Source organism: Mirounga angustirostris, unplaced genomic scaffold (assembly GCF_029215605.1).
Source record: "Mirounga angustirostris isolate CCGP_5_RB_7025 unplaced genomic scaffold, mMirAng1.0.hap1 SCAF_6, whole genome shotgun sequence".
Taxonomy (NCBI): Eukaryota; Metazoa; Chordata; class Mammalia; order Carnivora; family Phocidae; genus Mirounga; species Mirounga angustirostris.
The window spans coordinates 43,625,828-43,652,542 of record NW_026991714.1 but is presented as its reverse complement, the minus strand read 5'-3'; the positions used below and the strand labels follow the sequence as shown (position 1 = coordinate 43,652,542).

Sequence of the window (26,715 nt, the reverse complement as noted above, 5' to 3'; positions counted from 1 at the left end):
CTCAACAAAAGGTATCCTATAACCTTTTAAGAGGAGCTGAAATAAAGAAAATTAGAGTGTTCAGGACAGCTAGAGGTGACATGAAGCAATGAGGACCAAAGGGGGAAAAATGTGTATAAGGAGTCTGGGTAAAGAAAAGCTAAAAAGGCAATTCTGATTTGTACTGAATTGCTTTTCAGAGTTCATATTAAATGTGGTTTTTCAATCATTTAAATTTATATTTTGTTGGCTCTTTTAAAAAAAAGTTACCAAATAAATACTTCCTCTTTAAACCTTACATTGCTTTTATGAACAATATATTTCTGTACAAGGAGATTAGCCATAGATTTTCTGCTATCCCTACAGCCCTTCACAAAGATATACCCATGTAAGTATGTGCATGCTTACTGTGCCCCATTATAGTTCTCAGTTTGACAAAAGAATGATGGTAATTCATGTACATTTACAATGTTGGGAAAATATGTATGGAGTACACTTATAGCATCTTCCTTAGAGATTCTTTTCTGAATGAAAATCCATTTGAAAACTATAGAGTAAAACTGTACTGCTTAAAGTCAGAAGAATGAATCAAATGGTCTCTTAGGGGCCCGACCATTGTTTATATATCCATAAAAAGAAGTAACAAATATTCCAAGAAGAGATTGGGCCACAAAGCCTCCACCAGGGAGTGGGTGCCGCATGCCTTGCATCTCAGCTGGACAAATGCACTGCTCCTCCACCATCTCCTCCCACGCCAGCTCAGCCGTGGCCTCACCTCTTTGCCCGTGGACCACAGCACGTGAACGTCCCCTCCTACCACGAACCGCCCCCTCCCGTGAGGCAAGAGCAGAAGCTTTGGGTTACTGTTGGACCCAGTGCACTGCGAGGTAGACCAGTCTGTCTGCGATGAGAAATGATCTTTCAACATTTGGAATCCCCTTCTACCAGAAGCAAAATGGGTGATAATTTGAAATAGTAGTAGTAAGTAAGTGTAAAACTTACATGGTTAGTGTTCTGGCCATGGAACTGTCCTGATCCTGAAAGACTCTAAAACTCATGGAGAGACCAATGGTCTCCAACAGGGAGAGAAAAATAGCCTCTGGACACAAATATGCATATATAGAGTCAAAATGTCAACAATTATTGGAGAACAACGACTAGTAAAACAAAAAGGCTTATCACTCTCCCTCAACTGTCCCTTTATTATTTTTTAACTGAGCCACCTGGTCAATTCCAAGCTGCAGGAAAATCTGACAACATAGTTGAACAAAAAAGAAAAAGAGAGAGAGAGAAAACTTACTCATTTAAAAACTGTTCTCTTGTCAATGCTCCCACAAACTAGAGTTTGTGTTTGGTTTTAACCTGTAGTCCCCTGACATTTTTGAAGGAAAGGCCACTACAGTGAGTCACATACACAAACAGAGACTTCTGAATAGACAGGACACAGAAGTCCCTACTAGAGACATAAGGATGTTCTTATAATAATAGGTCAAGATTCCATCAAGTCTAGAAATTAATTTATATGAAAAAATTTTAAGAAGAATTAGAAATAAGCCAAGAAGCTGTCTTGTTAAAGAACATTAAACAAGCAACTGAAATCTGGTCCCAGTATTCAGTGTGTGGCTCTGGTCAGGGCAATTACTGTTCTGGGCCTCAATTTGCCCATCTACAAAGGAGGATTACACATGTTAGAGCCCAGCTCTGCAATAACTAACTGTGAGAATCTGCACTGTTCCTTTACCTGGGGCCCGGGTATCATGTTCCCCATCTACAAAAGGAGAGGCTGGTGTCAAGAACCTCTAAGGACCACTCTCATTTAGGACCATGATGCTGTAGGATGAGAAAAAAGTGGGGAAATGTGCAAACCTTTTTGTAAGAAATGTCCCACCTACATGCAGCTAAAGATTTGAGTAACTTTTCCAATGTTTAAATTAGTGTGGGAAATGACTGGGTTGCAATTTAATTTTTTCTAGAACGTGAATATTGACAACAGTGAATACGAATAAAATCTGGAAAAGAAGCAGGTTGGAATTCTGTGAATGGTCGACCAGCCTGAAGAAGGCCAGGATGCGTATGCCTTTAGCCAGGTGATCTCCATCTCTCTTCTGATATAGCAGAAGGGAAAGACTTGATTGAGCCCTTCCACTGATCAGTGTTGGAGGAAGCACCATGCTCTTCTTCTTTCATAATTGTGACATAAGGAAGCACATGTTTGTTGGGGAGGCACATATTTAGACATATAGTCACCCACAGAAACAGAAAAGACTTAGCTTTGGGCCTTGGATATGATTCAAATATTACATCATGTACCTGGGGGTTATTATATTAGTACACAGCCCAGTAATGATTCAGTAATCCGCTAGGCCTAATTTGTGACTAAATTTGAGTCTTCCATAATCTATGGCACTCCTATTTCTACACTGGTCTGTAACAGATGATTCAAGACTTGTCGTTGGAAATTTCTTTAGGAAAAAAAAAGTCTACATATAGTTGAACCACTAAGGACTTAAATGGGAAAAATATCCCCAAAATTGCCTCGACAGCTTAATTCCATGCTCCTGACCTTCCTATCAACACGGGTCACAAACCAATATTCTTCCTCAGCTCCTTGGACCAGTCGAGCTAAGCCAATGTCTGCCCCCAGCTCAGGACACCAGAATTTAAGTCTTCATAGGAATTTCCAGCATATACTCCAACCCAGTTCTATACTGCTGTTTATTGCACATACTTGAATATAATAAGGTGGAGGTTTTTATTTTTCCGGGGCAGGGTGGGGGGGGGAAGTGTTTTCAAAATCTCCCCTGGTATGGGGCACTTTCTCAATTGCTTTTATTGTTAAAATATTATTTGGGAAACACACACTAATTTGACATGACGTCAATCAATGTTTTGGATGTTTATCAGTAAGAAAGAAGAAACCGTGTTGAACACAATTCTCATTCTCGTACTTGTTCATTATCTCACAATGGCGAGTGCCGGAAGTTGTCATAAATAAGGCTTTCATGGTGTTTGCGCTGTGAAGATTACAATGTGCGTTGAAGGATAATGTTTAATCTTTTGGACAATTTGAAAATGGCGTACTTTCTAGTGACGGCATCAGAAGCAGACTCAAATCGAGCTATATCTCAAGCCACCCGTGTCCGAAGTGAAGGAGAAACTGTATTCAAGTTGCATTTGATGCTAAAGGTGGAGTTTGAATGTAATTAGTTCATGAAATGTGGATTTACAAATTAATACTTGTAAGTTATTATTTTATAAATTATGTGACTTTAAGTGGGTTTGTGAATTAATATGCTAAATTAAGCATAAAAAGACATGTGACCCCTGCATGTACACTGCTAAATGTTTTCATAACCTGGTTGGCCAAATCCTTTTTTTGGCGGGGGGATGGGGGAGATTCTCCTATTGAGAAGTGGGAAACCAGCTTCTGTGGGGATCCTCTCATATCTGGGTATGTTCTAGAGAGCAACAGACTCAACGAATCTGTATGTGATGTGATCTGGTGGTTGACAAAAGGCAAGGATAAGAAATGTTATGCAAGCTAACTTTGGAATTCCAACCTGCTTTGGGCCCCTTGTCAGGAATTCCATTTGTTTCATTGGGTAAGACCGGGGATTCATTTCAGCCTGAGCAGAAGGGCTCCTCATCACCCTTCTTGGGCTAATGAAAGGAACCTCTTCAAAAATCTTACCACTTAAAACTCAGAAGGTAATATATTGACATTCAGCCCTGGCAAGGCAGTTAGTTATAATAATATTGAACACGGAGTGAGAGCTTCCTAGGCACTATTCCAAGTGCTTTAGAGGTAATGACCACACAATTTATTTTCCTCACTTTAGAGACCAGGAACTTACATAACAAGGGAAGTAGCTTGTCTAAAGCCCAACAAATGGGAAATGACAGAGCTAGGATTTGAACCCAGGCCCGCACCTGTTTGCATCATGCTGTACCATTTCCACAGTTTAAAGCAGCAGAATCCATCAGAGAGTCTAAACCTTTCTAGGGGTCCCTTCCACTATCCACAGCACCTTTTTTCCCATATCAGGCCGTGGGAGAAATCCAGATTAGTGTTCTATAATCACCCTGGATTCTGAGCTCATCATTCTAGAATGATTGTTTCAAAGCTTAGCTGATGGCTGGATCCAACCATATCATTTTAGTCCTCATTCTTTGTGTATTCACATTTTTATATCTAAATACCATTTATTATACCTACGTTGTTACAGCTCTCCCTTGGGCTAGCAAAACACTCCTCTTAGATAATGTTCTCCTCTATCCTCAAGGCTTGTTTCTCCCTATTCTCCTTCATTGTTGTGCCATCTCCTTGGTAAGTGTTGAGATTTCTCTAACCTCGACGTCCCAGTAATCTCATGTATTGTCAGGGCTTTGTTTTCCACATTTGGGCTCCTCATTTTATATTTCAAACTGTTCTAAACTTCAAAATCATAGCTCCAGCTCTTCACCAGGACTGTTGGGCATCTCCACTTGTGTCTCTGATTCAACAGATCCCCACAGGAACTCATGCCTTTCTCTTCATCCACCACCCAACCTTGCTCCCAAAACTGATCCTTCCCTTAGAGTTCTCATTTCCTTTCATGGCATCACTGTCTCACCAATCGCACTCACCTGAAGCCTCAGACCCGTCTTGGACTCTTCTTTATTTCTCGTGCTTTCCCCTTACTTGTATCCCTAACACACGTGCATTGGATCACCAAATTCTTTCAATTTTACCTTCTGAATGTCCTGTAATCTGTTTCCACTTTGCTGTTTCCACCACCACAATGAAAGCCTTCGTCATCTCTCCTTTGGATTATTGCAATGGCCATTTGTTGCCCTCTCCTAGCTCAACTCCATCCTCTAAGGCCTTCAGTAAGTGACTTTTCTAAGACACGAATCTGACCGTGCCCACCCCTGGTTATAAACCATCTGCAACTCTTGTTGACCTCTGGGGCACTATCCTAACTGCACAGCCTGGCATATAAGGCCCCTCACTATATTTCTAGTCTCATTCCTGTCTACTTCTTGCCCCTTCTCCAGTCGTGTGATCTATGTGAACTGTGATCCCGACCAATGGAGTTACATGCCACATTCTCTCACACCAACGGTGAGCTCCTGAAGGGAAGTCCTTATCTTGCTTACTGCTCTTTTCAGATCCAAGTTCACTATTTATACGTGCACTGTTGGCTTCAGACTTTTTAAAGAAATGTGCTTCCAGGGATTTTAAGGCACTTTACAGTAATTCCTCATCCTTTCAGCACCTCTGCAAGGTGGCATAGTGCTACTGTTCCCATATAACAGGCAAAGAAGAAGATTCCAAGAAGCTGAGAAGCCTGATTACTAATAAGAAACTAGTAAGCGGGTCAGCCAAACTTTGAAGCCAGGTCAGGCTGACTCTAAAGCCTGCGTTTTAGCTGCGACCAGCCCTGCAAGTCTCACTGATGATAGCTAACACCATAATTTCACCTTCAAGAGAACAACTGGGAAGCAATGTCATTGCTTTAGGCTCTCATAGGTGCAGCCCACAGGATGCCCAGAGGCAGGTCACTTTGGGAAGTGGCAAGTCCCATACTTTAGTTGAGCTTTCACTGCGTCCCAGCATCCCGTGAACAGAAGAGCATGGGTGCTCTATGAAGCCCTTTGGGGGGGGGGGCCTAATATCTTAAGCAGCCCATCTCCAAGGAAGGGGAAAGTCTAGAAAGGAGACTGAACACAGCTTCTGACTTACTGGTCTAGATGGAATACTCAGAGCTTGTCTATCCTGGAGAAGTACAAGTCAAGCTCTGTCCTCCCGAGTCTGATTTTATTGAACAATTGATCAAATCCTACATATTTATTTCTGTTATCTAATGCTAACACAACACACCTATACTCAACTATAGCCAATGGGAAAATTGCTTCAATAATTACCCATTATGTAAAACATATGTACTAGCTCCTTTATTACCTTTACAGTGTGATCCCAAAAGTTCCAGCCTAAGAACCCCTGGATCAAGTGCAAGATGTATCTCTGCCAATAGCTGGTGTGTGGCTTTCTGCAAACCCATTTCTGTGTTTTCGTATTTTAAGCCATGGGGTATAGTAGTTGATCCATAAGCAGTCCCTTTGGATTCTAATATTTGGAGACTCTTCTTACTTTTAGGATGTTTCTCACTAGGTTAACTCTAAGGGAACCTAATCTACATGATTATTTTCATAAATGACTTTTAACATCCCTGGTAGTCAGGGATGACAGGTTGGAAGTTAATTCCAAGAAAAAAAAAGGACTATCAATGCATTTGAACACATGCTAAAATACCCATGCCATTCAAACATAATTCAGGCCAGCCATTTAGGGAAAGTTTAAGATAATTCTGTGCCTACGTGAACATTATCTCATGGTCACACATTCACATGTGTGAAAATGACTCTTGGACCTATTGAAATGAGTATTGAAATGCCATCAGGTGCAGGAAGCAATATAAATATGAACATTCAGGGTAATGAGACAAGCAGATATTATCGCTAGAACTAAGTGACAAGGAAGACACCCGATAGTGTTGTCATAGCTGACACATGCCTAGAGCAAACGGTTGCTAGGTTCTCAGCAAGTTCTGTTTACATGAGTGAGTTGAACCTCTCACGACATGACAGCTGAGCTCAGATCAAATGATCTATGACAGAGGTGCCCAATAAATGCCCACTGAATGAATATTATGTCAGAATACCCTTAAGAAATAACATTATGCAAAAGTGAGGCATGGCCAAGGCTCAGTTTCCATCCCAAAGACGAACCGAGAATTCCAGAAGGATTATTAGAGAGGTTCCTTTTCCATCTCTGTGGTGTTCACAGTCACAAGAAAACATTCCCACCAAATCCCTTCCACGAAAACACATTATGGGAAAAGAATTTATATGCCAACATATTACTGATGATATTCCTGATCAAACAGGGGCCCACTGACCCAAAACGCAATCAAGAAGGAACATTCTTAAAGGAAGGAAAATCCTGGTTTGGCACAACCTACTGGCTTCACCTTTGAAACTCGGACAGCTGTATATAATATCGGTCTTACTTTAAACCCCTCTCTGGAGAAGCCCCAGATGCGGGAGGAGGAGGGAGCTCTAAAGAAGTTCTCGACACAGTGGGAATCCTCGGAGGTGCGCTCAGCCAGCAGAGGCTGCAGAGCCAGGCCAGTTACCAGCCCAGGGCTGCAACGTTTCCTCCGGGGGAAGCCGACTCACCTTCCCTCCTGGAGGTGGCCGCGGCTGCAGGCAGGAGGAGCGCCAGGCAGAGGCCGCAGCTCAGCCAGGGCGCAGGCATGGCCGGGGCCGCGCGTCCGTCCGCCGCTGAGGGGTCGCTTTGCGCGGCTCGCCGCTGGTAGCTTTCACTCTGCGCTCCGCTCTGCCTTCCCTCTCCGTGATCAGGTGGTTTTATCGACTCTTCTACCTGACTCAGTCCTGACAGGAAGAGAGCCTGTGTTTCAGGGTGTGACTCACCTGTGAATAAGGAGGACCCAGCCCTCTGGAGGCAGACAAACACACACGGCACACACCGCGCTGCAAAAGCGCTCCCCCCAGCCGCCGGGCTCCCCCCTCTCGCCGCAAGAAGGTTGCGCACCTGGCCCGGGCCAAGGGTGTGGCGCGGAGGCTGCGGCCCCGGGATCCTGCTGGAGGCATGTGCCACGTTCCCCGCAGCCCTCCTTCTCTCCCGGGGTGGTCCGCGGCCCGATTCACAGAGGGAGCGAGCCGGCGGCCTGCCGCTTCCTCAAACTGGGAGCCCCAGTCTCAAGTGCGCAAACCTAGAACCCACTCGGACCCCGATCAGCTCTGGTCTAAAAGACTGCAAGGAAAACAGGCCAGTTGGAGAGTCCTAACAGGGTGCCTTGCACCCTCTGGCCTACCCTTCACCACTCTGGGAAGTACAGCAGCCCTCCCCCCACCCCTCCACCCCCGCTCTGCTAACTCTTCTTTCCTTCCCTCCCCGTCACCAGGCTGGGCCGAGGGCTCCTCTCCTGGGACCCCCTAACTTCCTGATCACCTGGGCTGTCAACTCATGAGCTCACCTGTTGACTGGCTGGCCTCCCTACGAAGGCTAGGTGTCACTCTCTGTTCCTACTCTCTAGGGCAGTCGCTGGCTCACCGTCAGTGCTCAGTAAATGTTCTGTTGAATAGAATAAAGAGGAGGACTCAGATTTCATATTCCTTTTACAACTTGGAGCGTTTTTCCCATACTGTTCTCTGTGGGCCCACAGAAAATGTTTGACAAGACTAACCGTGAGTGTCATCCAAGTCCATTGTGCTAAGTGAAGGGAGTGATAACCAGGAAACTGCAAATCTTGCTGTATCCTACATCGTCTTTATCCCTAAGGAGGCTGGTGGAAATAATGTAGAGGCCTCTGTCAAACAGAAGGCTTTGGTTCCTACTAGAGACTTAAGAATTACCAGAGAGGAGGACGTCTGGGTGGCTCAGTGGGTTAAGCTCCCAACTCTTGAGTTCAGCTCAGGTCATGACCTCCCGTGGGGTGGTGAGATGGAGCCGGCTTTGGGCTCCACTCTCAACAGGGAGTCTGCCTGACCCTCTCCCTCTGCTCCTGCCCCTGCTTATGCGCTCTCTCTCTCTTTCTCTAAAATAAGTAAATAAAATCTTTTAAAAATTAATTAACTAAATAAAAATCACCAGAGGCTTATACGTACTCAGTATATATGCACAATGTGTCCAAAACAACTCCTCTCCTACTTTTCATCATCAAGGCCTGCAAAGGCTTCCAATAAATTACCGTTCACTGACTAAATGAATGAATGTTCTCTAGAGAGTTCTATAGAACATAAGGCAACAAACAATACAACATAGTACATGATTATGTGTCAAAAGGTGTAAGAATTTCAGTTTATGCACATAATTGAGAGCAGTATGGGCTGGCTGGGATAGCTAGTTTTGTACAAAACATGGGCCAGGAACTAGGTGTTTGGGAATAATCAGAATCTGAATACAGCACCAAAGAACCACAGGGGGACAGTTTACTGCAAACTGGCTACCATCTACTCTCAAATCTCCAGCAACCAAAAAACGAGGAATAGAAAGGAAACTCCCATTTTTCTCATCCCAAGCTTCTACTCTTCTCTTCTACTCTGTTCAGGATTCAAACAAATAACATAATGATTCTTCTCTCTCAAAACGCATGGTGTCCAATTGCTGCTACAGTTTCAGTTCCTGGAGACCAGGTATTTATAATTTTCCCATCTAGTAACTAGTAGAGTTGTAGAGGCTAAAATCATGTCCCTGGGGTCCTGAGCCTGCACTTGTACCCATCAGTGTTGTGCAATCCTCCACAAACCTGCAAGAACAAGGAACAGAGCCCTGCAAAATAAAGTCTTGGATGTAAATTTCATTTTAGTGCAGATTATTATAGCTTATTGCATATATGCAAATATGTATTTTTTTCACCTACCATCATTTTTGGATAGTGATAGGAATAAAAGTTATCACACATATAGTACCTACTATTTGTAACTGCTATTGTACATCCTTTATACATAACAACACGTTAACCTTTGAAACAATATTACGGAACAGGTGTACTCTTAATTTCCCATTTTACAGATGAGAAAACAGAGGCATGGAATGGTCAAGTAACATGCTCAGAGTTGCACTTCTTATTAAGTGATGAAGCCAAGATTCAAAACTAGGCAATCTTGTTCCAGACTTTATGGGTCAGATGAAAAAGCCCCATAAAAAGGACAAATTCACAATACTGAATGAATTCGCTATGCAGCCAGTGGTTATTCATCAACATTCACAACAACGCAACCGGATTGTGGACTATTGGCCCGCATCGATATAGCCAAGTCACAGTGACTCTGAACAAGTATTTCCGATATTCCTAACATGTTAGCTTTGAAAGGCCCCCCAGAGGTCACCTGGACCTGGGGTAGAAAATCGGCAGCCGGGCCCTGGGCACCAGGCCAACCGGCAGCCTCTTTGATGTGAACGCTACACGTCAGTGTTTCTCCTTTCCTTCCCCTTCTCATTGCCTTCTTCCGGGCCTCTCCACACATCTCAACAACCTGTCTGGCTCAGGCTGGAGACGCCTGCTCTGGTTCAATCTCCTACCTTGCTCAGGGACAATATCAACCCCCTTTGCCAATTTGAGGATTTTTCTGTAGTGTTCTACTTGTCAAAAGTGAAGGTTCTTGAAGGTTCTTGAATTCCCAGGGCCAGATCCTGGCTTGACCTCTCTTCAAGGCAGTTTGTTTAGTTTTCTCTAAGCCTCAGTTTCTTCATCTGTAAAATGGGGGTAATGATAGAACAGTTACCTGGTAGGGATGCTGGGAAAATTAAATGCATTAATGACCTATCTCGTGCTCAGGGAAGTACCAGACCTATAATATGCACTATACAAGTTAGCTATAATAATAATAATAGTTGTTGTTGCTATTATTATCACTAAGCACCATCAGTTTTCCCTTACTATAATTACTAACAAATACCATATGAGAAAGATGGGGGGTTTTGCTTCAATCCTTCTACTAATTGACAATTCAATAGTAATTTCAAACTTCCGTGAAACTCTTGGTCTAATCCAGGTTCCTATCCAGACTGCCAACATTTACTTGGAAATTGTTAATTAATTTGTATTTTTGTTACATATCTTGAAATTTCCTTCACCTTCGGATCTTCCTGCGTAATGTTTTAAGATTTTTGCATTTAGAACTTCATTTTAATTAAGGGGTAGGAAGATCTTATATTTCAGGGAAAATGGAATGGTAAGATGGATTTAAAGAATTCTTACAATTAACTTCAGTGAACACATGCTTTTCGAAAAGCTAGTGAAAGTCTATTTGCTTTTCCATGTGACCCAAATAAATCTTTCTTTTCCAAATTCAGACAAAAATCATTAGGTACTACTCAGCAATAAAAAAAAGAATGAACCTCTGACACATACAGAACATGGATGAATCTCAAGGCCCTGTGATAGGTGAACAAAGCCAGACAACAAAAGACCAAATTCCAAATAATTCCATTTATATGAATCCTAGAAAAGGTGAAACTACAAGGAAAGAACATACCAGTGGCTGGCAGGGTTAGGGGACTGAGCGCAGTGGGGCCTGAGGCTCATTTGGGGGGATGAAAGAAATATTTTGAAATACAATAATGGTCAAGAGCAATCAAATTTTAAAAAAGCAATTGAATTATACACTTAAAATAGGCAAATTTGATTATGTATAAATTATACCTCAATAAAAATGGTATAAAAAAATAAGAGAAAATCTCAAAAACTTGATATGATAAGTGAGATGCTATTGAGTTCAAATGTGCAAACCCAGACCCAGGACTAGAAACACACCACTGTCTGCACAGTTGTGGCAAAGTCAAGGCGGAGTCCAGCCCTAGCACCCCGCTGGTTCTCAGAAGCTCTAAAGAGCGCCAGGCAGAAACACGACCCAGGAATGGCAGGGGGACCCCTCTTGCTGGAAACCTCTCTGTTTGGGCAATTTATGAAAGGTAAGAGATGCCATTCTGAAATATTTGCTTGGAGGGCACAAATTTCAACCCCCGGCTGGACATGTTGTTCTAGGAAGTGAGCATGTGGATTGTCCTCGTCTCCCCTCCCGCGCCAGCCCCCCCCACCCCCCCAATGGCCATGTCCATCTAGAAGCCCTGGTATTAGTGGGGATGATGTTCATTCCACATAGTTCTCTGGTTGCAAAGCTGGGAAGGTGCTGGGGCATTTCCTGGGGGCGTGGCCGGGAAGCCTGAGGCCCTGGAAGTCCCCAGGTCCATTGTTTTATTTGCAACTCAGTCATCACCCAGGGGACTTTTCTTTTCACGGTGCTATGTAAATCCCTCCACGGAACTGTCATCTCTCCACCCCCAAACTCCCAAATAGAACTGCAAGTGACATGTTGATTTTTGCCTTGCGTTCCATCATTACCTTAGCTCACTTTCAGAAGGAATGTCTGGCATGTCACCCACTTTCAAACTCACTTATGATAAAAACTGAAGCACTGCCCGTTCACATGCCAGCAACAGATGGGACTGTGGGACTCGATTCCCTGCCCCGAATCTCCCCAGATAGTTCTAATGATGTCAGCATGTGCAGACAAATTTTAAATGTAAAATACAGCAATCAAGGGGTAAAAAAAACCCCAAAAAACAAAAAACACCCAACTCTCCTTTGTTCTTAATTGATAAAGGAAAATGTCCATAAATGGAAGTGGTTCAGTGTTCCCTGGGCCATCTGGGTAAATTCTCGAAGGTTGGCCAGACTCCAGAAAACAATGTTCTCTGAAGCAAGCACTCTGGCTGAAGTGGCAGGCTTCCATTTTATGCAGAAACATATATAGCATTCCCACAGTTCGCTTTCAGGGAGCCGGAGAAGCCAGGCCAAAGCTCAAGTAATGCCTTTTCCTTTTTAAGGGCATTACTTTTTTTCTTTTTTCTGTGGCTGCCTGGTGGTACACCTAGGCGGGGAATGTGCTGGGAAATGAACAGCTCCACGCAAAGCACGGTTTCATTTGCATCTTTTTTTTTGGTGTAGTTATTGCAGACAGAAATATTCCAATCTAGCCTTTGTTTACCAATACGACAAATGGGGAGGAGCAGAGAGAAGGGGACACACGCTCAGAACATGTAAGAAATGACACGGTGGAAGATTCCGGGAACTTTAGATTGAGGGGTGTGTCAGCTGCTGTGTTCCCTTAGTCTGAAATGTGGGCACCCACCCATCTGTGAAATGTCTCTTAGATTAAATGCGCTGCCCACAGTTCCTCAGCCACACTAATCCTTGATCTATAGATATTCGGAGTTGAATGAGAGGTGAAGGAGCCCGCATAGTGGAAGTTCTCACCTGGGTTGCACTGGTGTGGGTCCAGGGCTGTAGACATGACAAGATAGGCTGGAAGGGAGAGGGGGCCACCCTGGGATCAGAGGTCCTCACCCACATGCCTTCCCAAAGGAAGAAATGTCCAGGAAACAGTGTTCTAAACATGCTTCTTAATTTCAATCTGGAACTTTCCCACCTTTAAATTACAAAGTCTGAAAAACCCTATATCATTTAGAGTCGAATTCTTTGTCTTTAGATAGGAAACTTTGGACACAGTTTAAACATCTAATGTGGGGCACCTGGGTGGCGTAGTCAGTTAAGCAACTGGCTCTAGATTTAGGTTCAGGTTGTGATCTCAAGGTCGTGGGATTGCGCCCCGCATTGGGTTCCATGTTCAGTGGGAAGTTTGCCTGAGTTTCTCTCCCTCTACATCTCCCCCTCCTCCTGCTCTCTCTCTCTCTCAAATAAATAAACAAATCTTTAAAATAAAGCATAAACATCTAATAATAATTTTGACAACCAGGGTACTTGCAGTGAGGCTATACTGGATATTCTGCACATGCCCAGCTCCACACAGGGAGCCTTGCAGGGGGTTAGGAACTCAATCATCACCACCACCCTCTGCAGCAGGTGCTATTATTATCCTCATTTTGAGGTTACTCAGGCTCCCTCACAATCCATGCCAATACCGCTCTCTAGAGTAATTATTCAGCTACAAGATAAAAACAAATTAAGCCTCTCACTAAATAAACACACACTTCTCCACTTCAAAAAAAAAAAAAAGTTGAGTTGGATCTTTAAAAAAAAATAAAATGCCTAGTCCTTATAACATATACTATATTCTGCAGGACTCCTCTCCTGCAGATCAGTAATAAACATTTATTAGGGGCGCATTTTCCTGTTCCCATTACCTTTTGCAATTTTCGGTGAACAATGACTTCAGATTCTTACGCAACATCCTTTTACATCATCCAACCAGGTCTTGATGCTTTCCTTTTGGTCTGATACCTTAATCCAGTAGAAGAGCTCTTTTATTAAGTAGCTTAGTTCTTAAACTCCTTACAATAATTGGAAATTATTTTCGGCCTCGTCTGAGTCTGAGTGGTCTGAAAGAGCACCAGAATTTAGTGGCTATCTCCAGGTTACACAGAAATCCCCAAACATTCCTGGGTGGGTCTTTTTCAGGAAGCCTGTGGATTGGATTCGACTTCGGTTACAAGGTGGAACTGTCAGACCATGGCAATTATGGAGAGAGCTACCAATAATCACTGAGAAATCCAGAGACACTCCTCACTAGCCTAAAAATTTCCCACAGCCTCAATATGTCTGCTTAGATTCAGGAGGAGAATTAATGCACTGATTCAGATGACTTAAACCAAAATGACACATTTCCCTCAATTATCTGTTTATTTTAGGTGAATATACTTTATATATTATATATAATATACTGAGTTATTTAGACAATTGTTTCAAGGTTCTGCTGTTTATTATATGAATACACAGCAAAACAAGATTTAATTGCCATTGCTTTATCAAGCTGCTAATGCCTTTACTACTTTCTTATCTCAGGGCCCTCTATTCATATAACCTTTGGAAGTAATTTAGAAAATCTCAGCCAAAGCAGAGTATGGCTACTTGGTTTGGCAGCAGAATTGTTTATGTAGAAACAGATACATTTTATGTGCCTTTGGTAAACTTAAAATGGATTATATCTTCACTAAAAATTCTACACATACGCATGCAGACATGAATATATATTACTTGAGCTCTAGATAAAAAAATCTTTTGAATAGAATTGTTGAATCACTACATTGTATGTTGAAACTAATATAATACTGTATGTTAACTATACTGGAATTAAAATTAACTACTTCATAAAAAATCTTTTGACTAAAATTTTGGGACTTTTGTTGGTCGGTTTGCTTGTTAGGTTTTAATCTTATATTCAATATTTTCTAAGGAAAGGGCAATTCTAAATCTTCTGACTCTTCAGGGCCTGATAGAAAACCTGTCTTGAAGTCATTGTCCCAATGTTATCCGTAGACTAATTCTTACCTCTTGAAATTTTCTGAAGAATTCTTACTAACTTTATAAATTTATACTAATAAAAATTAACTTAATGAGCTTCCTTTCAGGACCAGATCTTGTCTAACCAGTCAAGCACAATGTTGATTTTCCCACTGGACCACAGACAGAGCCAAAAGAGTGATAACGTATCAAGTGTTGTGCTGATTCCAGTCAATGTCCCCTTACGCAGAACTATGCTGTATTCCACGACACTAACTTAAATGTTTAGGAAAACAATCCAAAATATCCGCAGATTTTCTTATTAACATATTATGGAATTTTTATCCATAAAGTTCACCAACTCTTTCTTTTAAATAGCTGTCTTTTCTTGATCTGCTATAGAATATGGACTTTCTATTTTCTTAAGAAGACCTCTTAATCATTCCTGGTTCTAATACTTTAGGATTTGCTAAACAAGAGTAGATTTCAACCATTCCCCAATCCCTTATGACTTTATAAGCTTGATCTGTATGTCCCTTTGCCTTTCTAGCAGAAAAATCCATTTTTAGACTCATCTAGTATCCTGCCCTGGTGATGATTTTGGTTGCTGTCTTTAGAATGTTTCCAAGCTTCCCCATGTATGTCTTGACCAAGAGAGACCAGGTTGTAAAACTTCCTATGTTTGGAAGTAGCTCAGCTTGCTCACTGGTGGCATATGGTTTTGGATGGAGGGCCCTGTGCCGGGCATTTTGTAGGGTTAGGCCCAGCCCAGAGAGGTCCAGCAGAGGAGATGTGCAGGGGTCAGGAAGAGTAGAGCACTGAAATCCCACACAGAACTTCTTTTGCCAAGCCATGCACACTAGTCTGCGTGCATCCAGAGGAAGGAAATCTTTTCCTTACTTTGTCTACCCAGAGGGGCTCCTTTTAGCCATCAGCAGTAAATGAAAACCAAAGGATCAGTCTACATGAATTCTTGATTTTGTCCTTGATGTGAGCTGGTAATTCAGATACCATCATTTAGTTATTCTTTTTTTTTTTTTTTTTTAAGATTTATTTATTTATTTGAGAGAGTGAGCATGAGGAGGGTGGGAAGGGGAAAGGGAGAGGGAGAGGGAGAGAAACTCAAGCAGATTCCATGCTGAGCACAGAGCCTGACACAGAGCTCGATCCTACGACCCTGAGATCACAACCCGAGCCCAAACCAAGGGTGGGATGTTCAACTGACTGCGCCACCCAGGCACCCTAGCATTTAGTTATCCTAATTTGGATTATTTTTCCTTAAATATAATAATTAACACGAGTTTTCCACTGAATTTCACATTTTACCTTTCTGCTTATTCCAGTTCTTGCGAACTTTTCCAAAAAGTTTCTTTTCGCTGCACTAATTTGACATTTAGCACCAACCTCAGCGAAATACCTTCTGGAAGATTAAACCATGTATTATGTCCTCAAGGTAATTTACAATCATTTTAGAAAACATTGCTTACCACACCAATCTTTGAAGGATATTGCTCTTAACATGTTTTCCTCCATCCAAAAAAACCTGCCCATTCTTCTCTCCTAAGCAAGTTCCCTATCATAGCAAAATATGACCTCTGGTTCTAAGGTAATGAAACTTTAAAATAATTTCTGGTATGGAACTTTAGTAACTCTCTTGAACATCCACAAAAAACTACATGTGTCTATCTTGTGTTTAAACTCATTTACCCTCCCAAAGAGCCATCCTGGTGTGATCTGTTATTCCTTTTCCAGAGTAGCTTGCTCACCCCCACCTTTACTTAAGGATTCTATCAGCTTGACTCCCTTCTCTGTGCTCCCTAAGGCAGTGCTACCCAGTGGAAATGTCTACAGATGTTCTATATTTGTGCTTCCTAATGAGACAGCCACTAACCATATGGGTCTACTGAGCATTTGAAATGAGCGCAAATGAGGAGTGAAAATTTTAATTTATTTAATTTTGTTTAAGTGTAAATAGCCACATGTGGTTTAGGGCTACCATATTGGGCAGCACAGGTCCAAGGCCTTTTTATTTCTGTCTTATTTTATTTTTTAAAAGATTTTATTGATTTATTTGGCAGAGAGAGAGCACAAGCAGGGGAAGCAGCAGAGGGAGATGGAGAAGCAGGCTCCCCAATGTGCGGCTCGATCCCAGGACCCCGGGATCATGACCTGAGCCAAAGGCAGATGCTTAAACCTAGACACCCATCTCTCCGTTTTAAATGGACATCTCACTAAGCACCTCCTTCACCGTGGTCACTTGTAACTAAGTTAGTGAGTAGATAAAATTACTTCTGATGGGAAAAAATTTTTTGGAAGGTAGACACTTATGATTTATTGTTTGACTTTTACATTTTTACCCAGCAGAAATTCTATCTTATGTGTTATCTAACATTTTCTGACCCTGCATTTCTATTGGCAAATATCATTTTTATATTAATAAAATCTTGTAAACTAGATGCCTGGAAATGGGATATAAGTTCTTTGCTCTGACTTTAAACTTCACCTTCTTATGCCAAAAATTTGGAAAGTTGCCATTTTTTTTCATTTTCTTACTTTTGTATTCACTTTGCTATATTTGAAGGGTATTCATGAGAAGCAAAATACTGAGCATTTGTTAAATGTAAAAAAAAAAAAGTATTTTAAATTGCTTTCCCAGGACATGCTTGAAATCTTACTCAGGTGCTGTAATCACCTACAAATGGAATTTATCTTCAAAAACTCTCATCGTAATGCAGATTTTGATTTTATGATTTGATCTTTTTAAAGAAAATAATATGACACAAGAAGAGGAAAGAAGTGCTTGTAATCTGTCTTTCCAGTGACCCTAGACTAAACTCTTAATATTAAAGTCTGACAATTTTATTTTATTGAGATAATTTTTATAGAGAATCCTTTATCACAATATTTTGCTGTGCTCATTCTTTTGCTTACTTGTTCAATGAATTTCTTTGAGTGTCTCCTCTGAGCCAGACATGGTGGTAGGCACTTGATAAATCATACAGCTCCACTCTACATAATCTCTGGGGAAAGGATAAGACAGGTGTTATGAAACACACTTCCTTAGGCATGAAGGGACCAAATGAAAAATATGATCGTGGAGTAGAGTTTCCTGGTACAACAAGCTGCCCTGGAAAAGAACAATGAATTAATCCCTTGGTTCTGTCATCAATGGCCATTCAACAACTTGTTACATCAGCTTAATGAAGAGTAGGAATTCATCAGTTTTGCTGTCTTGGTATTGCTGGCGATATTTAGGCTTGTCAGGGAATCTGCAAGCTCATGACATCGACAATTCCCATCTTTCTCAGAATAAAACCCAGTGTCCATATGGGGCCTCTAAGGTCATACACGATGTGCCCCATCCATCTCTGCTCTGACCACACGGCCCCTCCGCTGTTTCTCAAACAAGAAAGTATGCTCTGTCTCAGAGCCGGTCCCACCTGAGGGTGAAAATGACCATGATCAGGGGCGCCTGGGTGGCTCAGTTGGTTGATTGCCTGCCTTCGGCTCAGGTCATGATTCCAGGGTCTTGGGATCGGGTCCCGCGATAGGTTCCTTGCTCAGCGGAGAGCCTGCTTCTCCCTCTGCCTGCCGCTCCCCCAGCTTCTGCTTGCTTGCTCTCTCACAAATAAACATATAAAATGTATTTAAAAAGGGGGCGCCTGGATGGCTCAGTCGTTAAGCGTCTGCCTTCGGCTCAGGTCATGATCCCAGGGTCCTGGGATCGAGCCCCACATCGGGCTCTCTGCTCGGCAGGAAGCCTGCTTCTCCCTCTCCCCCTCCCCCTGCTTGTGTTCCCTCTCTCGCTGTGTCTCTCTCTCTGTCAGATAAATAAATAAATAAATATATATTTTTAAAAAATATATATATATATTTAAAAAAAAAACAAAAAAGAAAAGAAAATGACCACAATCAGATGCCACCTCCCACCTCTGCCCACTCGGCGTCTATGCCTGAGTCTGCTTTGTGTGTCTTCTTAGCACTTCTCACCACCCCACGTCAGACATTCACGCTTATTATCTGTCTCTCCTTCCAGAACATAAGCTTCAGCACAGCCATGACTCTGTTGTAACAAGGCCTAGAACCCTCACTGCCCGGCCCTCGGTATCCCCTCAGTACTATCTTTTTTAACGAATGAGTAATGCATATTTAGTACTTATTTTTGCAAGACTGAATTCACTTACCTTTCTATACCTCAGTTTAAATATTAATGTGATGAGGGACATTATCTAATCTAAATTACCCCTTAACAATGTTAGGAAGATGACTAACTACATTAATACTATACAGATTGGACCTGCTTGGAAAAAAATACAATTCTGAAACTTAAGTTCTCTTGTTAAAAGTAATTAGGTAGATCACTAAAGCCATAAATTCACACAACTAAGAGAGACTACAATGAATATAGAACAATGGTCTATAACTATAATAAGAATGGCAAAAGGAACATTAAACTTCTAAATGAGATGCTGTTTAAGAAAAATACTTATTTTTCATGTTACAAGTGGTTATTTATTATTGTTGTTTTGATAAACTCTTTTCATTAAGGCCCAAGGTTCTAGATTATCTTCATTATTCTAGTTTTAGATGTGCATTTGAAAAGTACTTTCTTATGCTTGGAGCTTGAGGGTGCCAAAGGGAAGAGACCCGTGCTTAAGACCAAGGGTGTGAGTGGACACTTTGTGCTCAAGGTGTTTGGTGAAGGTCTTTGGTGACTTTGTCCAGGTCTTCCGTGACCTTGTCCAGGTTTTCGGTGCCTCTTACATCTATCTTCTTGATCGAATCACAGAGAAAGTATCCTCCAACCCAGATATTCCATAAATTAAAGGTCTTTAATCCAACCTTCCCTGCCCGCTGGAAGACCCACACTCATCAACCTAAGCAATTAAAAAGAGCCATTTCATTTCCTATTTTTCACAATTATTTATAATGATGGAAAGGAAATTTTATAGAAACAGGTATCAACTCTTTTTAGCATTTGTAACCTTTGAAAGTCATAAACTTATTTTAAAATTTTCCATCAGATAGGATGCATTTAGCTGCAAGTAGTAGAAATCCCAACTCAAAGTGATTTTTACAATAAGCAAATTTATCGGCTCACATAATTGAAAATCCAGAGGTTGGAGGGGAAACAGGGTTAAATTATCCTATGGTCCAGTGATGCCATCAAGGATCCAAGTTCTATCTTTCTCTTCTGTCATTCAGAGTCCACTTCATCTGAAGACTGGTTCCCTTCATAGTCGTAGACTGGTTGCCAGTAACAATCAGGATTATTGGTCTCTCTCCCCAAGACTTGAAACAAAAATCTTTCCCCTTCCTGATTGGGCTGATTTAGGTCCTGTGCGTATCTCTCAATCAGTAACTATAACCAGGAAAATAGTTTATGCGGATTGGATTAAGCTTGGGTACCTAATCACTGGCAAGACGGGTGGGAAAACTATGATTTGCTTACGCCAGAAGTCAGCAAATTAGGGCTGTGGGCCAAATCCTACCCACCAGCTGTTTCTGGGAAGTTTTGTTAGAACACAAACTCTTCCCCTACATTTTATCCACGGCGACTCCTGCACCACAACAGAGTTCTGTTGTTGCTAACAGAGACCATAGGGTCCATCAATCCTCAAGTATTTACAATCTGGCCTTTTAAGAGAAAGTTTGCCAACCCCTGGCTTGGGTCCACATGAACCCACTTTGGAGCTGACTCTAATCCCCTAAATCATGATGTTACAGGAGAGAAAGTTGGGCTCAATTGGACCAATATAAGGCCCTCACATGTAAACCTAGTCGGTTTTTTCCTCCCTGTTCTTTCCTGGGCAGAGCTGAAAAAGAAATGAACACACCAGCTTCAGAATGAAAGCCTTAGTTTTGGAAGGTCATTGACTTACCCTCATTCTTTTCTTCCAGATTGATTGGTATCAGTTCCTTACATTGATCTGTGTTCCAACCTTGGCAGGGTGTTTTGTTTCGTTTTTATGAATTGTCTGCTAGTTATTTGTTAATTCCGTGAAACCAGACTACTCAAACCTTCTGCCAGATCTTCAACCCACCAACAGTGGTTAGAGGAATTCCCCCCAGGGTCCTGCTGCGCTCCCAGAAGAAATCTCCCTCAAATTGTTCAGCAATGCCTGGTCAGTCACAGGAAGAATCATTCCTGCGCATGCTCACATCACGGTTTTCCAGGTAAGCCATTTCCTGTCAAAACAACAATCTGACCTTTCTGATTATATATATATAGCTTTTCTTGTTTACTTCTATTAGGATAAGAGCAACACAAGTCCACTGTGGAAACATTAGAAAACAGATAACCGAAGGGGAAAAAAAAAGAAACCTTGTCACCACACCATGCCCCAGGGAACTCATAAAACAAACAGCAATCTGCCCTCCAAGTGACCTAAACCAGCTTTGACTTTTCCAGCAGGAAGTCATGGTGGAATATTTTACATTTAGCTCCCTATATGTATGAAGTTACTGAATGGGTCTATTCTTTGACTAGCCTTTCCAAGGGTCTTTACTAAATTGTGCACCTTATACCCACTTAAGGAAATGTCTGGGAAAGGACAGAGTTTGAGAAGCTGCCATTTCAAATTACTCTCTCAAAGGCTTATGCACATCTTTTGCAAACATGAAAGAGAGCTACTTCTCTTCGTTTGGGCTGGCACATACAATTTCACCTTATTTTGTAAATAAAAGGGAGTCAATCTTTCTGAAATATAGGGTTGGGAAAGTATGCTCAGCTTCACAAATCCTCCTTTAGGCACACCTGTGGGTTTACTAGTGCTCATTATAGAAACCACTTGAAAATGCCCGAAGGTTGGATTGTTTCCAAAACATCAGATGGGTACCATACTTCGGTTTAGGGCTAGAGTAGACTAGAGGATGGGATTCAGGCTCACTGCAAGTGCCTGTGGGGATCTGAGTGTGGGATCAGGGCCAATGCTGTAATTAGAAACCAGGCATTACTTCAGAGAGTGGTGCTTTCCCACCCTGCTCATGGCACCTGCCCCGCCTCCAGTATTTCTCTACCAAGTCTACACAGTACAGCCAACACCATGGGTCGTCATAAAATTGGCCCCTCGTCAACTAAGGAGAATTCCTGTTGAAGGGAATAGGAGCCCCTGAATGCCTGGAAGAGAAGGGGTGAAGGAGACTGAGGAGTACACAAATGAGAGAGGTGGAAGAACACTGGTTCTGGGGCCCAGACAGTCTGGAGTTTTAATCCCAGATCCACCCTTCCAGGCAGAGTGATCTTGGGCCCTTCCATTCTCTAGGTGTCATTTTCTGCCCGGATAAAAGAATAATAACAACAGCCCCTGCTTCCTTCATAGTGTTGGCTGCTGTGAAGGTAAAGGGCGATTAATGAGCTAAATACTTAGCACAGCACTAGGTTAGTATTAGTTCTTATCCTTATGAGGGGAAAGGGCCCAGAATGGGGAAGCTGGGATCCTGGGAACATACTTCTCTTCACAGCATAGTCTGAATGGTGGAGTCCATGTTTATAGGGTTCCAACTGCCCAGGACCGCCCAATTTGTGATGAGACTTTCTGAATCAGACTGTGTGAGAGCAGTGTGTAAGTAATTTTTTAATAGATCTTATTTTTAGAAAAGCTATAGATTTATAGAAAACTTAAATATAGAGTAGAGAGGATTCCCATATACCCCATATTCCATTTCCCCGATCACATCTTACATTAGCATGGTGTATTTGCCACAATAAAGCAGTATTGATACATATCTTACAGATTTCCTTAGGTTTTTTTAATTTTAATTTTAATTTTTTTTACCTAATGTCCTTTTCCTATTCCGGGATCCCATCTAGGATACCACGTTCTACTTAGTTGTTGTGTCTCCTTTGGCTCCTCTTGGCTGTGACAATTTCTCAGACAGTCCCTGTTTTTTCATGACCTTGATAATTTTGAGTGCTGGTCACGTGTTTTGTAGAATGTCCCTCAGTTGGGATTTGTCTGATATTTTTCTCATGATTAGACTGGGGATATGGGTTTTGGGGAGGAAGACCACAGTGGTAAGTACCATTTTCATTTCATCCTATCAAGGGTACATACTATCAACATGACATCACTGTTGACATTGACCTTAGTCACCTGGCTGAGGCAGTTTTGCCAGGTTTCTCCACCATAAAGTTACCCTTTTCCCCCTTTCCATACTGTACTCTTCAGAAGTCACTCCCTGCTGCCCACAGCTAAGTAGTGGGAGTTACCCTCCACCTCCTCGAGAGCAGAATAGCTACATAAATTGTTTGGACTTCTTCTCTATGGCAGATTTGTTTTTTCCCCTCAAGTAACTTTTCTAGGCTAATCTTTGCTTGAATGAATTGTTTAGTGTTTACAAAGCACCACCGAAAAATAGTCTAAAGCCAACTTCCCCCAAATTGGTTTCTTTAAAACTTACCACTTTCTATAATTAAGTATTAATATTCGGAGTGTTTTCAAGCTGGGCATGGAGGAAATACGAAAAAACAAGATTTCTAAAACCTGACAATCTTCTAGTTCAGCGTCACAAATGCCAGCCAGCTCTGGAATTAGCAATTTCTTGCTAACCCTATACGGAAAGGCCTGAAAATGAATAAGGAATTAAAAATAAAACAAGTGGGATGGTCAAAACCAATATGAATGAATCGCTGTGAGCCAAGTGGAAAAGCATCCTTTGGCAAGTTTAAACTGGTTACCTCAGCATGTCCTGAGAATGTGCTTCTAATGTTCCAGGCCATTAGGCTCCTTTTTAGGCATGAATCCCGCCCCTCCTCAAAAAGGAAGCTAGCTCTATGCCTCTCCTAAAACATACATCTTTGGATTGATCGAGCATTAACATGTTCTTAAAAATCTCTCTCACACACACACACCACCACCACCACCAAACCATTTGAGAATAAATTCCATGCCTACAAATTAAAATAATTGGAATAATTGGCTGGGTAGCTGAAAATCCACTTGAACTTTTCCATAGAAAGACTTCCTGTAAAAAGGGAAAGGTGATGTTTGGGGTTGTTCATTTGAAAGAAAATGGGGAAAGAGTATTGTTGGATCAGCCTATAATCTTTCTACATCTGTTCAGCCACCATTATTTTTTTTTAAGAGAATATTTTTTTTTTTCTGAAAGCAATTCAGAATTTGCTTCCAAAGCATAGGCTTATGGAAATAGGTGTTTGCTCACCTCTCCGAAGTTTACCTCAAGACAGAGAGGCCCCTAATGTGCTCAGTGGGTTCCTCGCTCCCCCTTAGGTCGGGTACAGCTCTCGTCACAGCATTCCAGGGTTCTGACAATCCCTTTGCAAACCCACCCATAGCATGGCGCGTAGAAGCATTCATCCCCCAGTGGCCTTGGCCTTGGTTCCTGTCCTCTGCTCTGCTTTCACCAGCACCGGAGGACAGGCCTTCATTTCGATCTGTTATCTCAGGCCATTAAAATGAGCAGAAGGAAAATGCCTTTGAACAGCTCCTGTGTATCATCATAAAGATTCTTAAAATGAATTATCCTGGCCAGTTCAGAGCCTCCTTAACCTCCCACTTCCTGTAAAGGCAGCAAATGGAGAATCCGTGATTAAATAGAGCATTCAGGATAGAAGATGTTGGGGTTGCATATGGTTTCTGGCTAACGAAACCCTTGCTAACAGACTCTCCTAAGGTACAGCATTCATTTTCCAGACTAAGGCATTCATGCCTTCATTTAACGAGCCAGATGCCCTCTCTGTGTCACCCAAATTGTCTAAAGCATGATTAGTACAATCTTTTTTTTTTAAGATTTTATTTATCGGGGCACCTGGGTGGCTCAGTTGTTAGGTGTCTGCCTTCGGCTCGGGTTGTGATCCCGGGGTCCTGGGATCGAGCCCCATATCGGGCTCCCTGCTCAGCAGGAAACCTACTTCTCCCTCTCCCACTCCCCCTGCTTGTGTTCCCTCTCTCGCTGTGTCTCTCCCTGTCAAATAAATAAATAAAATCTTTAAAAAAAAAAAAAAGATTTTATTTATCTATTTATTTGAGAGAGAGAGAGAGAGAGAGAAGGAGCGCAACCCCAAGGAGGGGGAGGAGTAGAGGAAGAAGGACAAGCAGACTCCATGCTGAGCATGGAGCCCAATGTGGGTTTGAACCCACAACCCTGAGACATGGACCTGAGCTGAAATCAAGAGTCCAATGCTTAACTGACTGCACCACCCAGGCACCCCTACTAAAATCCTTCTTGAAGAGTTTGGAAGGCAGCCATGCTCACCACTATACCACCAACGCAGATCTTCTTGAAGAGTTTGGATCTGGTTCTTTCCTAACCACCATTTTTACTCTTTAGCACTACAGTTAACACAGACCGTATAAGCCAAATTTTGACTCAACCCTTTGACCTCACTTGGAAATTTTGGATAGTTCTTTGTCTCTTTAATATTTTTTTTCAGTGAGATAATTGATATGAGCTTATATTCTTGAAGTTTGTTTTTGTTTTTGTTTTGTTTTTTCAGTTAACTCAATTGCTGGGGGGAAAAACCATTCAAATTAACGGTTCTGATTTAGGTTTTCTGGGTACATGGTTTTCAAATTCTTTGCCTCATGGGGTATACTTAAAAGAAGGCCAATTTGCAGAATGCACATGGCAACCACAAAGAGAAATACGGTAATCTGCTATTTGGTTAGAATCAATAAAATATCCCTTCTTAAACCATTGGCTTTACAGAAATTACTCAAGTATACTTCATCAACCCCAAGTATGTATGGTAATCTTCATTGGGGATTCAAAGCCATCCCTTCCTATCAGGGAGTCTCGTCAAATGTCCTAGTCATGTGTCTGTGGGCAGGATGCAGAGAGTCAGGGCATCGATGAGTCACCATGGGTCATTCATGGGCTATGGCTGCCAGTGAACAAAGATGTCATTCAGTTTCATCTGAGAAATAAAACAACGTTTTGGACAATTTACTGAGGTGGCTTAAACTGGGACAGGGTTGAGAATGTGAGAAAAGTGTGACTGCTTAACCAAATACACTCTCTAGTAAAACACATCCTACTCAGTTACTCACTCCTGTGATCACATCTAGATCTTGCCATTCCAAGTAACTGTACCTCTTCCAGAACCGCCTCCCCCCCCACCCCCAATTTCTAATCACCACCTCTGAATTGGGAAGCTCAGTCTGTCTAGTGCCCTGACTTTAATAATACCTCAGCCCCTGCAATCCATTGAACTGACCATCTTTGTACTTGTCTTACCCCTCTTGCCATCCCAATGCTTCCCACCCATTTCCCACCTCCCTCCCTCAGGGTCCCATTAGAATCCCAGGCTTAAGGTACTGCTGTAGATTGAATTCATGCTCATTAACCTCAAAGGGCTTCTGATCAATCAGACCTCATTTCCCTAGTCTATTCGTTCTCCTTATTCTCCTTGAAGACTATTTCATACTTTCCCCTTTCTTCAATCCTCTCACATCTCCTCCCTCATGTCACTCTCTGCCAATGACCTATTTCCTAAGACTGAGAAAATAGAAGCACTTGGCAGAGCACCTCTCCCACATGCTTTTACTGCCACATCCAACAACCTGCCCTCCTTCCCACTTTCCTCGCTGGTATATACCCCACCTATGACCCATAGGAAGGCTCATCCCTTGTCCTACTCAGGAAGAGCACTCCACCTCCTGGAGAAGGATTCTTCAGTCTCTCTCCTGCATTGTTGTTTTTTCTTCCTTTTCTGAATTTTTCTCATCCTAAAAAACAAAAACTCCCTTCAACTGTTATACTTTAGCCTCTGCCCTATTTCTCTGCTCCCTTTTAGAGTCGCCTCCCTTATGGACAACAAAAGAGTAGTCTATGCTTGTGCTCTTCAGTTTCTCACCTCCTGGTCTCTCTTGAAACTGCTGCTATTAGATCTCACAACGCCTCTCCAACCACTGCAATCGGGCCTTTGCCTCCACACTCCACTGAGCTGGCCTCTGCAAGATCT

At 42.1% G+C, this 26,715-nt stretch overlaps 1 protein-coding gene across 5 annotated transcripts in view; it reads right to left on the bottom strand.

The window, feature by feature from the left end:
* Positions 1–18,424, bottom strand: part of LAMC2 (laminin subunit gamma 2) — a 64,594-nt gene extending 46,170 nt beyond the window's left edge. For 2 of the 5 annotated variants that reach the window (XM_064594205.1, XM_064594214.1), the window contains exons 1-3: positions 13,694–14,250; positions 8,022–8,119; positions 7,201–7,416 (exon numbers count right to left, since the gene is read on the bottom strand). In XM_064594205.1, the coding sequence (XP_064450275.1) occupies positions 7,201–7,279 (79 nt within the window). In that variant the 5' untranslated portion in view covers positions 7,280–7,416; positions 8,022–8,119; positions 13,694–14,250. Of the gene's footprint in view, positions 1–7,200; positions 7,417–8,021; positions 8,120–8,231; positions 8,382–13,693; positions 14,251–17,720 lie in introns of those variants that run through there. The other 3 variants (XM_064594206.1, XM_064594210.1, XM_064594207.1) reach the window with 3 other exon arrangements.
* Between the last annotated feature and the right edge of the window lie 8,291 nt (positions 18,425–26,715).